General features: G+C 35.3%; 1 protein-coding gene across 8 annotated transcripts in view; it reads left to right on the forward strand.

The window, feature by feature from the left end:
* The window catches only part of ZBBX (zinc finger B-box domain containing), a 137190-nt gene that overhangs the window by 62198 nt on the left and 60758 nt on the right, over window positions 1–14234 (forward strand). For 7 of the 8 annotated variants that reach the window (XM_017955734.2, XM_009201412.2, XM_009201411.2 and 4 more), the window contains 5 exons: window positions 835–944; window positions 1324–1424; window positions 2597–2676; window positions 4626–4768; window positions 13389–13696. In XM_017955734.2, coding sequence (XP_017811223.1) covers window positions 835–944; window positions 1324–1424; window positions 2597–2676; window positions 4626–4768; window positions 13389–13696 — 742 coding nt within the window. The remainder of the gene's footprint in view (window positions 1–834; window positions 945–1323; window positions 1425–2596; window positions 2677–4625; window positions 4769–13388; window positions 13697–14234) is intronic. The other variant, XM_017955735.2, reaches the window with a different exon arrangement.

A 14234-nucleotide genomic window follows, 5' to 3' on the forward strand; every position in this document is an offset into this window, starting at 1 on the left:
ATCCTCCATAAAATTAAGATTATACTAGTGCCTATTTAATATCTAATAAAATTTAATGTACCAAAATTTGTTAGAATGGAGCCTGGTATATTTAACATTTTGTATCCCATATTAACTACAAATATCATTAAGAAGGCTCTGCTTTTTACATGAGGACTTCATGAGTTTGCATGGTATGGAATGGCTGTGCAACTACTCATATTCTTGACTAAAAAGTGACCCTTCTCTCCAGTAATGTGGTTATATACTATGAAACCAAATATACACTCTTGACCTCTGTGAATTCCTGGGCTTCATTGCCTTCCATATGAAATGGGCTGCATCAGTCTTCACTGTTAATTAAGTAATAGATAACACAGCCTGAACACCTTACATTTTTATTGTAAGAGCCTATGTTATCACCCTGCTGTTATGATGGAAGTTTAGACAAATGCCTTCAGGTTCCCTTAGAACTCATCAACACAATGCCAAGACTGTGAACTAAAACTCATATTTATAAATTAGGTTTTTAAGTAGCATGGTGTTTTTAATGGACTCCATGTGGCTTTTGAGAGAACACTGACTTGTAGCATAACTTTGATTTTTAGCTTAAACAAAACTCAGTAGGATATGCAATTTAAAAATCTTCTGTGATGTCAAGTTGATTTACACAGGTTTTTCTAGTACATTAAGATTCTGTTATACAACTGTACTTATCTTTGAATTAAAGGTACAGTTATGGTTTCATCATTAATTTTGTATACTCACGCATTTCATAAATAAATCAAGAGCTCGTCTGGGAAAGTTTCCGGTAATATATTTCAGTCTCTTAATTGCTTCTTTCTTATTTTGTAGAACTCCACAAGAACAACTTTTTAATCTGCTACCAGACACATTCCCACATCCATGTGAAACCACTGGTGATGTACAGTGTTCTCAAAATGAAAATGATGAAGATAGTGATGGTTAGTTCATACTTGATTAGATATTTTTAAAATGTATTATTTCAAATTATATACAATAAGCATTAATCAGAATCTGCTTTTGGTTTTCTTTAATATATTATTCTCAGTTGTACCATGTAATCTTTTATCTTTAGATTAAAATCATGTAGACTCACTTCTTTCCCTTTCCCTGGATATACTTTGCCTTGATTTAGATGGTTTCATTTAAAAATGGAATGCTAATAAATGTGTATTTCACTTGAACTGGGAAAATTGGCAGTATCTGTATTTTTGTGTAGATATACATGAGAACACTCTTTTTTGGTGGCTATCTTATTTGAAGAAATTGTAAAGTAAGATATATTCTTTGATGATATTATTTGTGAATCTTATTTCCTAGGTGAGGAGACCAAAGTACAACACACAGCTCTTTTATTGCCAGTAGAAACATTAAACATAGAGAGACCTGAACCATCTCTAAAAATAGTCGAACTGGATGATGTAAGTGCATAAGTGCATAATGACCATTCATGCTTTTTAGCAGGGAATTCATAATGTATAGTTACATCTGCATATTATTTTCAATAAGATTTCTCAAATAACTAATATAGCTTAATAGGAAATTTACAGGTGTTTGAGTTCAAATGTGCTTATGAGAATAAAACAATATTATTCTGAATGTAAAGAGTAAATTTGTGAGCTAAACTGGTGTTGTCACTTTTTTTGAATGAATGTAGTATGGAAGTTAAGAAGATATTACACTATTTTAACTTATATAAATGTAGTGTGATATTTTGTTAGTTTAGTTCTATATGTTATCAGGTTTTTTAAACAAATATCAGTCTCATTACATGGTACCTATTAAAATTTAAGTGTAAATTTAGTTTCTTGAATGTCATTTAATATTATTTTCTGTTTAAAGATAGAAATAGTGTTTAAGACTTAAGAAGTTCAGTAAAATAACTTGAACATGACTTGGCCATATATATAGAAGACACCAATAGAATCAACTAGAGCTAGGACCCAGTCAGAGTTAGAGCTCTGGACTGAAGGTTTAGGGTATGATACACTCAGTGCATTTCTGACTTTCTAGTAATATAGTAGTTGAATGTGCCACTTGTCCTAGATATTTCTCTTACTGTGGTTGTTACAGAAAATGACTAGAACAGAGAACTTACCTCTTTTAAATACTGCTTTCTTCCTTTCTTAGGTTGAAAGCTTCTGCTATTTTTGTTCTTTGTGTTTTTTGGCTAGCAACATTTTTATTTCTCCTCTGGATAAATTTGAGAGACTGGACAAAAACACACACACTACATACATGTGGGCATGCCATTCATTACATTGTTGATACACAGAGTAAGTTTATGATGAGCCAGTCAGAGAACTGAAAACCTCCTAGTCACTAATCCACTTGGCAGATAATAGTTACATATTTAAATAGAAGTTATTATTGTTGGGTTGGGGTATTACAATAGTGATAAAGTAATTGACATATCAACCAAATGTTAGTTGAATTTGTTTAGTTCTCCTAGAACTTATGTGTTATATAATTAGAGCTCTCATAACATCATTTGTTGGAAAAATGTGTTCTCAATATCACCCATAAGTAAGTTGGTTAATGTGTAATAAATTTTTGTGAACTTACTAATATTATATAACATTAATTTAATAAGACTTATGAAGAGGAATTTGAAGAACCAGAAAATATTGTGCCTTACAAAGTTGAATTAGCTGATGCAGACAGTCAACCAAGGTAAAGTCTTTCTAATTAACTTTGTGTGCATATTGAGCCCCTTCCTGACACACACACAAAATCAACTGTCTTTTTAAATGTGAAATTTGTGGTGTCAAAAACCATGTGACATTAATGTTAGAGTATATTTTACTTAACCCATGCTTAAATTTGTATACAATATTGCTAATATTTAATAACATTCAGCAATTAGAAAACTGTCTAAGTGATAGGTTTGTACTGTTAGTATTTGGATTATTAAATAAATTCTTCTGAACTTAAGGGTTGTTATCCTCTGAAATGGTTGATTAACTTTGATATATTTCATATGAGCTTTGTTCTTTTCTCCAAAGATACTCTGGTTTTTCTTCAGTTTTCTATGAACGCTAAATAAAATGTTTTATAAATGATTAGACTGAGAGACTAAAAGAGCTCCTGTACTATAAATTACTTCGTAGGTAGATTTTAATGTATAATTAAGTAAATGAAGTGTAATGGTTCACTTTGTAATTGTGTTGGAGAATTTTCTCATTTCCAAATGAAAAATAGTATCTAACTGTATCTGTTAGTGATATTAAAACAGTCCTTTTTTGTTGTTGAAACTGTAGGATTTGTAAACGGTGGAATGAAATTCCTGTCAAGTAACCCCTCTACTGATTCTTTATTCAGACCAGCTTAGGCCCCTGTCAGTATTTTGCAATAGCTATGGGCCTGAGTGATTCCCCTGAACGGAAAAAGCCAGTGTTTAGACACACAGAACCAGCGATCCAGCAGCAAATGTGCTTTTGGAAGTAGAGTTTTTGCAGGAGAAAACTTTCTGTTCAGCAGATAAGAGGTTTATATCCACCACTCAATCTCCAAGGAAATGAATGGCATTTCTGTTCTCTAATTCGATTCTTTCATATATCTTATCACATGTTTTGCTTTGACTCCTGTGTAAGGTGTTAGAGAAGGCAGAGAAAGTTACTCATCATGGTTTGGCAGTAGTTTTATAGCTTTGGTTTGGAGGTGCCCATAGAACTACATTAATTTTATCTCTCTCCTGGGGATCATGAGTGACACAAGAGGGCCTTTTTGGTTGAGTATAATCCATAAGTTTTATGATGCTGTTCTGTAGAGCTTATATAAATATTAGGTATTATTATTATTATTATTATTATTATTATTATTTTTTTTTTTGAGACGGAGTCTTGCTCTGTCGCCCAAGCTAGAGTGCAGTGGCGCGATCCTGGCTCACTGCAAGCTCCGCCTCCCGGGTTTACGCCATTCTCCTGCCCCAGCCTCCCGAGTAGCTGGGACTACAGGCGCCCGCCACCTCGCCCGGCTCATTTTTTGTATTTTTAGTAGAGACAGGGTTTCACCGTGGTCTCGATCTCCTGACCTTGTGATTCGCCTGCCTCGGCCTCCCAAAGTGCTGGGATTACAGGCGTGAGCCACCGTGCCCGGCCAATATTAGGTATTATTAAATATATTATTCAGTTCATAAGGAATGTTATTTAAATTGTAACTATGCATATAGATAGTAATCATTATTCAAATTTGAAACCTAAATATCACATGCTGCTTTTAAACTCATATCTCATTGATGAACAAATAATATGTTTATCTAGTAGTAAAGCCTTGATTTCATCAGATTTTAATGAGCTTGAAAGATAACACTCCCTTTTTAGAAGAAAATGTAAGAAATCAAACTTATTTCGAGATATTTTGGAAAACAAACTTTCAACTGAAATTTTGCAGTTAAATCAGATTTGGTCCAGTTGCCTATCCCTCTTAAATCCATAATGTTATTAGTTACTTACAGTTGAGAATGTATTCACAGTAAGGTTAAAATAAATATTAAATTAATGTAAATAACCCTGTTCTATTAAGGTTTTACTATATTTGTTTTAATGACCTGGGACTTTAAAAATTTTCTTTTTGAAACATTTTTTCAATTCTATTATTTTGTTTGTCCCTACATGTGAAAGTTGTGCTTTTCATGATTATCAGAAGAATAGCTTTCTATATGAAAATGACATCCATCAACATCATGTTTTCCATAAGGGAAAGAGAGACTTCTTAAATCTTTGTCTGAGAAACAGCTCTACTTATTACAAAGATAATTCAAAAGGTAACATTTTTCTTGTTGCTAAATATTATTAACAGTGCGTGTTGGTAATTTACTATTGCAGTCTATAAAAGCTTTGGTATGCTGCTCATTTTGAAACCAAAAAAAGCTCAGTACTAAAATGAAAATTGGTTGAAAATATAATTTTCTAGTAAATATGCAATTTAGTCAATGGACAACAGTGTTTGTATGTATAAGAAAAATCACCCACTATAGGGTACTCTAAAAGTTATTATAGACTCAGCTAGCATTTAAAAGATTACATAGAAGGCCTTTTAGTGACAAAAGTCTGACTGGCACCCTCTTGCCCTCACTTGCACTAAATATTTTCCGGAAATGGGCTGGGCGCGGTGGCTTATGCCTGTAATCCCAGCACTTTGGGAGGCCGAGGCAGGTGGATCACGAGGTCAGGAGATCGAGACCATCCTGGCTGACACGGTGAAACCCCCATCTCTACTAAAAATACAAAAAATTAGCTAGGTGTGGTGGCGGACGCCTGTAGTCCCGGCTACTCGGGAGGCTGAGGCAGGAGAGTGGCGTGAACCCAGGGAGGCAGAGCTTGCAGTGAGCCGAGATTGCGCCACCGCACTCCAGCCTGGGCAACAGAGGGAGACTCCTTCTCAAAAAAAAAAATATGTGTGTATATATATATTTTTTTTTTCCCAAAAATATTCAGATCTGATACAAAGTTTCACAAGAGATAAATGAAAATAAAAGAAATCACTAGCTGGGTGCGGTGACTCACGCCTGTAATCCCAACATTTTGGGAGGCTGAGGCAGGTGGATCACCTGAAGTCAGGAGTTCGAGACCAGCCTGGCCAACATGGCAAAACCCCATCTCTACTTAAAAAAAAAAAAAAATTAGCTGGGCATGGTGGCAGGCGCCTGTAATCTCAGCTACTCAAAAAAGGCTGAGGCAGGAGAATCACTTGAGCCCAGGAGGCAGAGATTTCAGTGAGCCAAGATCATGTCACTGCACTCCAGCCTAGGCGAGAAGAGCAAAACTCCATCTGAAACAAAATAAAACAAAACAAATAATCGTGCTTATATATCTATGATACTGTTACTAGTAGTTCCCTAGGTACCTATAGATTAGAATGATGTGTGCATATGTGTGGTTTCAATTTCCAGATTGTGAGATCATTTAAAGAGAGTCACAGCAAAGTATCCTGGCCTAGGAGTCAGATTTTGTTTCCATTTTTGCCTTTAAATTACTGTCTGACCTTGAACATGTCACTTACTTGCTTAGACTTCATTTTCCTAAGCAAAAATGTAGGAACTAGATAATTTTCAAGTCTCCTTTTAACTATTAGATCTGATCTACCTAGAATTTTAAGAAAAATTAATAAATATATCATATGTGAAGATAAGATTTTTGAGAGATATCAGAGGGCATATCTGAAATAAATAGTTGTAAAACTGATGATTACTTTCTGATTGGGCAGCAGAAGATAGAAAGCAGTGGTAGATGTGTGGTAATCCTGCTGGTCTTGACATTTTCAAATACTAAACCACTAAATTATTATGGCCAAATATGAACTACAACCACATGGGAATTTAGGACTTTACAGTACTCCAATCTTTTACTGAAGTTGAGTATAGTTTGATCAAGCTAGTGCATGGTGTTTCTGTTGCCTCTGAGAAAATGATGCACATAAATGCCCATGTAATTGTCATTTTAAAGACACATTTTTGAAATGTTTACTTTTTAGAGCAGTTTTAGGTTCACAGCAAAATTGAGCAGAAAGTACCGAGAGTTCCTGTATACCCTTTGCTCCATGCACATACATAGCCTCCCCCATTATCAACTTCTGCAACCAGACCGGTACATTTGCTACAATGGATGAATCTACTTTGATACATTATTGTCACTCAATGTCCATAGTTTACATTAGAGTTCACTCTTGGTATTGTACATGCTATGAGTTTGGACAAATGTATAATGTGATATGTATTTACCACTTATAGTGTCATACAGAATACCTTCTTGTCCTAAGAATTATCTGTGCCCTACCTGTTTATCCCTCTCTCTGACCAACTCCTGACAACCAGTGAGTTTTTTTACTGTCCTCATAGTTTTGCCTTTTTAGAATGTCATATAGTTAGAATCATACAGTACCTATCTTTAATAATTGGATTCTTTAACTTAGTAATATGCATTTGAGGTTTCTCCATGTCTTTTTGTGACTTGATCTCTAATTTCTTTTAGTGCTAAATAATATTCAATTGTATGGAAGTACAATAGTTTATTTATCCATTCACCTATTGAAGAACATTTTGGTTGTTCCAAGCTTTAGCAATTATGAACAAAACTATTATAAATATTCATGTATGGGTTTTGATTGGGACTTAAGTTTTCAATTTATTTGGGTAAATACCAAGGAGCATAACTATGGGATCATATGGTACAGATATGTTTAGTTTTGTTTTAATAATTGCCAAACTATCTTACCAAAGTGGCTGTACTATTTTACATTCCCACCAGCAATTAATGAAAGTTACTGTTGCTCCATATCCTCACCATCATCTGGTGTCAGTATTTCAGATTTTTTCCATTCTAGCAATTGTGTAGTGTTATTTCTTTGTTCTTTTTTTAAATTTGCAATTATCTGTTGACATATGATATCGAGAATCTTTTAACATGCTTATTTGCCAACTGTGTATCTTTGTTAAAATATCTGTTCAGGTTTTTAGCTAATGTTTTGATTGGGTTGTTTATTTTGTTATTGTAGAGGCTTAAGAGTTTTTTGTATCTTTGCATAACACTCTTTTATCACGTATCTTTTCCAAATATTTTCTTTCAATGTATGGATTGCCTTTTTATTCTCTGGACTATTTTTCACAGAGTATAAGTTTTTATTTTAATAAAGTTTAGCTTATCAATTTTTTCTTTGATGTTGTATCTAGAAAGTTATTGTCATATCCAATGTCATCTATGTTTTATCCTATACTATCTTTTAAGAGATTCATAGTTTTGCATTTTTATATTCAAGTGTGCAATCTATTTTGAGTTCATTTTTGTGACAGTGCAAGGTCTGTGTCTGTATGTATTGTTTCACATGTGGATATCTAGTTGTTCCAGAATCATTTGCTTAACAGATTATATTTTCTTTGTTGTATTGCCTTTGTTCCTCTGTCAAAGATCAGTTGACAATATTTATATAGGTCTACTCAGGACTCTCTGTTCTGTTTCATTTACCTATTTGTCTACATGTATTCCAATACCACACACTCTCTTGATTGTTATAGATTTATAGTGATATTGATGTGAGGTAGTATCAAGTCTTCTGACTTAGTTCTTCTTCGATATTGTGTTCACTATCCTGGGTCATTTGATTCTCTATAAAAAGGCAGGAATTTTGATTGGGATTGCAATGAATCTATAGATCAAGTTTGGAAAATATACCTTGACAATATTAAATCTTCCCATTCATGAACATGGAATATTTCTCTATTTATTTAGAATTTTGATTTCTTTAATCAGAATTTATAGAATTCCTCATATAGATCTTGTACATAATTTTTAGATTTATATCTATGATATGGCTTGGCTCTGTGTTCCCAACCAAATCTCATCTCAAATTGTAATCCCCATGTGTCGAGGGAGGGACCTGGTGGGAGGTGATTGGATCATAGGAGTGATTTCCCCCATGTTGTTCTCATGATAGTGAGTGAGTTCTCATGAGCTCTGATGATTTAAAAGTGTGTGGCAGATCCTCAGCCCTTGCCAACATGTAAGACATGCCTTGCTTCCCTTTCACCTTCTGCCATGATTATAAGGCTCCTACGACCTCCCAGCCATGTGGAACTGTGAGTCAATTAAGCCTCTCTTCTTAATAAACTACCCAGTCTTAGGTAGTTCTTTATAGCGGTTTTAAAATGTAGTAATACAGAAAATTGGTAACAGAAAAGTGAAGTACTGCTGTAAAGATACCTGAAAATGTGGAACTGACTTTAGAACTTAGTAACAGGCAGAGGTTGGAACAGTTTGGAGGGCTCAAAAGAAGAAAAGAAGATGTGGGAAAGCTTGGGACTTCCTAGAGACTTGTTGAATTGCTTTGACCGAAATACTGATAGTGATAATGGACAATGAAGTCTAGGTTGAGATGGTTTTGGATGGAAATAAGGAACTTATTAGGAGCTGAAGTAACGGTCACTTTTGATATGCTTTAGCAAAGAGACTGGCAGCATTTTGCCTCCCTCTTCCACCTAGACATCTGTGGAATTTGAACTTCAGAGTGATGATTTACAGCATCTGGCAGAAGAAATTTCTAAGCAGCAAAAAAAAAGCATTCAAGAAGTGACCTGGCTGTTTCAAAAAGCATATAGTCGTATGCATTCACAAAAAAATGGTATGAAATTGGAACTTATGTTTAGAAGGGAAGCAGAGCACAAAAGTTTGGAAAATTTGCAGCCCCACCATGTGGTAGAAAAGAAACACCCATTCTCTGGGGAGAAATTTGAGCCACAAGCTGCAGAAATTTGCATAAATGAAGAGGAACCAAATATTGATTGCTAAGACAATGGGGAAAATGTCTCTAGGGCATTCCTGAGATCCGCACAGCATTCACTCCCATTACAGGCCTGTATACCTGGAAAGGAAAAATGGTTTCATGGGCCAGGCCTAGGGCCCCACTGCTCTGTTGACCCATGTCCCAGTGGCTCCAAGTGCAGTCAGTGTTAAAACGGGCCAAGATACAGCTTGGGCCTTGGATTCAGAGGGTGCAAGCCCCAAGCCTTGGTGGCTTCCACATGGTGTTGGGCCTGCGAGTCACAGAAGATAAGACTTGAGGTTTGGAAACCTCTGTCTAGATATCAGAGAATGCACAGAAATGCCTAAATGTCCAGGTAGACGTCTGTTGCAGAGGCAGAGCACTCATGGAGAACCTCTACTAGAGCAGTGCAAAGGGGAAATGTGTGGTAGGAACCTGCACACAGAGTAACCACTGGCGCACTGCCTAGTAAAGCTGTGAGAAGAGGGCCACCATCCTCCAGACCACAGAATGGTAGATCCACTGACGGCTTGCACCATGCAAGCCAGTGATGTTAGACAGCAAGTTTTATTAAAGTAGCAGTGTACAGCAGCAGCAAAGGCAGTGTTCCTTTTGGAACAGGTTTACCCCATAAGCACTGTACCCAGAGTAGCATCTCAGAGGTGGCTCTGCAGTAATATTTTTAGCCACTTTTAATTTCATGTAGTTTAAAAGATGAGTTATTTGGAAATTTCTAGAAAAGGAGTGGCAACTTCTGGGTCATCAGGTTGTTGCTGGGGAAACAGGTGGTAACTTCCAGATGTTGCCATAGCAGTGGTAAACTGACATGTCACTGGTAGGCATGCCTCTTTTTTAAACATTTAAGTTCAGAGTGTGTAGGTTTGTTGTGTAGTTAAACTTGTGTCACGGGGATTTGTTGTAGATGTTATTTCATCATCCATTTATTAAGCCTTGTACCCATTATTTTTCCTGCTCCTCTCCCTCCTATCACCCTCCACCCTTCAATAGGCCCCAGTGTGTGTTGTTCCCTCTAAAGTGTCCATGTGTTCTTACCATTTAGCTTCCTCTTATAAATTATAAACTAGTGCTTAGTTTTCTGTTCTTTTGTTAGTTTGCTAAGGATAATGGCCTCCAGCTCTATCCATGTCCATGCAAAGTACATGATTTTGTTTTTCTTCATAGTATTCCATGGTATATATGTACCACATTTTCTTTATCCAGTCTGTCATTAATGAGCAGTTGGACTGATTCCATATCTGTGCTATTGTAAATAGTACTGCATTGAACATACATGTATGTGTATCTTTATAATAGAATGATTTATATTCCTTTGGGTATATACCCAGTAATGAGATTGCTGGGTTGAATGGTATTTCTGTCTTTACGTCTTTGAGAAATCACTGCACTGTCTTCCACAATGGTTGAACTAATTTACACTCCCACCAACAGTGTATAAGTGTTCCTTTCTCTCCACAACCTCACCAGCATCTGTTATTTTATTTTTTACTTTTTAATAATATCCATTCTGACTGGTGTGAGATGGTGTCTTATTGTGGTTTTGATTTGCATTTCTCTAACGATCAGTGATGTTGAGCTTTTTCTCATAGGATTGTTGGCCACATGTATGTCCCTTTTACAAAAGTGTCTGCTCATGTCTTTGCCCACTTTTTATTGAGGTTGATTTTTTCTTGTAAATTTCTTTAAGTTCCTTATAGAAGCTGGCTATTAGACCTTTGTTAAATTCATAGTTTGCAAAAGTTTTCCCCCATTCTGTAGTTTGTCTGTTTACTCTGTTGATAGTTTCTTTCACTGCACAGAAGCTCTTTAGTTTAATTGGATCCTATTTGTCAATTTTTGCTTTGCTGCTGTTGCTTTTGGCATCTTTGTCATGAAATCTTTGCCTGTGCCTATGTCCTGAATGGTTTTGCCTAGATTGTCTTCCGGGGTTTTCATAGTTTTGGGATTTGCATTTACGTATTTAATCTATCTTGAGTTAATTTTTGTATATGGTGTAAGGAAGGGGTCCAGCTTCCATCTTCAGCATATGGCTAGCCAGTTATCCCACCATCATTTTTTGAATAGAAAATCCTTTCCCCATTGTTTGTTTTTCTCGGGTTTGTTGAAGATCAGATAGTTTTAGGTGTGTGGTCTATTTTCTGGGTTTTCTATTCTGTTCCATTGCTCTACGTGTCTGTTTTTGTACCAGTACCATGCTATTTTGGTTACTGTAACTCTTCAGTATAGTTTGAAGTTGGGTAGCATGATGCCTCCAGTTTTGCTCTTTTTGCTTAGGATTGCCTTAGCAATTGGAGCTCTTTTGGCTTGACTGTCATTGGTGTATAGGAATGTTAGTGAGTTTTGCACATTGATTTTGTATTCTGAGACTTTGCCAAAGTTATCAGCTTAAGAAGCTTCTGGGCTCAAATTATGGGGTTTTCTGGATTTAGCATCATGTAGCCTGCAAACAGAGATACTTCCTCTCCTACTATTTGGATTCCCTTTATTTCTTTCTCTTTCCTGGTTACCCTTGCTAGGACTTCCAGTATTATGTTGAATAGGAGTTGTGAGGGATGGCATCCTCATTTGTACCAGTTTTCAAGGGGGAATACTTTTGTCCTTTCAGTATGATGTTGTCTCTGGGTTTGTTATATATGGTTCTTATTATTTTGAAGTATGTTCCTTCAATACCTAGTTTATTGAGAGATTTTAACATGAATGAATGTTGAATTTTGTCAAAAGCTTTTTCTGCACCTATGTGGGCATGTCTTATGGAGAGAGGTACTTTTGACTTCCCTGTTTCCACTAGTCTTCAATCTGGTCTGAAGCCCAGACCCTGCCTCTGTGGTCAAGTCCTGCCTTTTACTTCAGTTGTAGACATTTTAATATAGGAAATGGCATTTTTTTCTCCCCCTAAATTGGATAATTTCCATTCAGGTTTAAGAGGGAAGAACAACATTATTGTGGGAGTTTTATTGTATTTAATAGATTTTATAAAGGTTTTCTTCTAAAGATGTTTCTCTGAAACAGAGATTATTTTATTTTTCCCGATATATATGCTATCAAAGAGGTAGCAGAAGTTGAAAGAAGTTCAAAATACTATCTGAAATTGTCGAGTTATATAAACATTTGATTGCAACAAGCAAGTCCTTTGTAAAGCTGTAAAGCATTTACATCACTGGAGACAGTTTTATTCAAAGTTTCTACTATTTTACATAGTCTACTTATAGAGACATTTGTTTTTGGAACAGAGTAAGGGATAACCAGAAGAAGCTATATTCAATCTGGATAATGGTGTACATTTATTTAAAATGAAAGCAGTGTGGTGTAAACATTCAAAGAATTTTTATTTTTCAGAAAATCTGGATCGATGTTTCACTACTGTGCTACACACTGTAATTACCTGGACAACTTAGCAAGGGGAAGTTCAAAAGACCAATGCCTGAGTTCTACTCTCAGGATCTGATTAATTGGTTTGGGGTCAGGCCCATACACTGACAATTTTAAAGAGTGCCTTCAGATGATTCTACTGTGCAACCAGGTTAAAAACCAGTGATGTAAACCAAATGATTTATTTAAAGCAGACATAATGAGGTGGATGACTAATACAATTTTGTTCATTTTGTAGCTTTCTAGAGGCAGGTGTCCGTGCTACACATTTTCTGGGCCCCCAGCTGCTGCTCTTCTTTCATCTGGCACATTTCCCTGTGCCCTCTCTTTATTGCTAGGCATGCTAGGGAAAAATGGCAAAATGAAAAAATCTTCCCTCTGTGTTACTTCTCATGAATTATTGTTGTAAAATTTGAGTGAGAGGAGGAGGTGGGAACGTGAGAATTGAACCACAGGCTGAAATAAAAATTTGCATAAATTTTAAGATCTCATTACAAAATAAAATATTACCTTCTTTTACTAGTCTAGCTCATTAATATTTGGCTGTATAAGGAATTATGATTACCACTTATGAATATAAGCATAGTAAAAGTATTATAACACTAAAACATCAGTAAAGGAATTTGTGAAATAGTGTTTATTGATAAAGTTTTTTTTTCACCGCAGAACTTTTGGTTTATTAACAGTTTTATTATTTGTTTAAATTTGTTTATGTACCTTTTGTAACTGTGTGTTTTTAACAGCAGAAACTTCAAACACAGATATTGACAACATCGTGGATCCTGATGTGTATTCTCCTGACATTGAAAAAATTGGGGAAAGCACCTCCTTTGAAAGAAATTTAAAAGAGAAAAGTATAGGTTTAGAAAGTAATCAAAAGTCTGATGATTCCTGCATATCACTTGAAAGCAAGGATACTTTGCTAAGTATAGATTTAGAAAAACCTCCCATTGAGGAGAAATTATCTCAAGACATCAAAGAATCCTTGGAATTCAGCAATCTGCATAAGACGCCAAGCTTTGAAGATTCAAAAACTACAAAGTCATCACTGGTAAATCTCTATTATGTTTATTATGTTAGAATTTTATAAGAAATCTTATAAGAAAATGTCTTAGTGACACAATACATTCTCAAGTTGCTTCCTATTAAAGTTAAAATGTGCTGCCTTACATTATTATGAGATAGTTGAAGAGTGACTCATATGGAAGAGAACATTAATGACTTCTAGGACAAATTCTAATATGAGGAATGCCATTTTAATAAATGGCTTGCTGTGATAAATAATACTTTAAGGCCCACCTTATGCGCTATAGTAAGAGCACTGTTACTTTTCCAAATGAAATTCATTATGAATAGTACAGCATAATAAATCCTTTCTAGTTTTTTACGATAGTATAGTCAATGGTCAAAGTGAAATAAATGCAGATATCTAGATAGAACCAGTTACTGTGGTTTAATGTAAGTATAAGATGAAGAAGGTAATTATTTCAGGAAGATGGCTAATAAAGAAACGGAGTTGTAGTTTTTGTTTCTTCTCACAGGAAAGGTAAGGGTAAAGTTGCTCATTTTTTCATTGTTACCAAGTTATA

Source organism: Papio anubis, chromosome 2, assembly GCF_008728515.1.
Source record: "Papio anubis isolate 15944 chromosome 2, Panubis1.0, whole genome shotgun sequence".
Classification (NCBI taxonomy): Eukaryota; Metazoa; Chordata; class Mammalia; order Primates; family Cercopithecidae; genus Papio; species Papio anubis.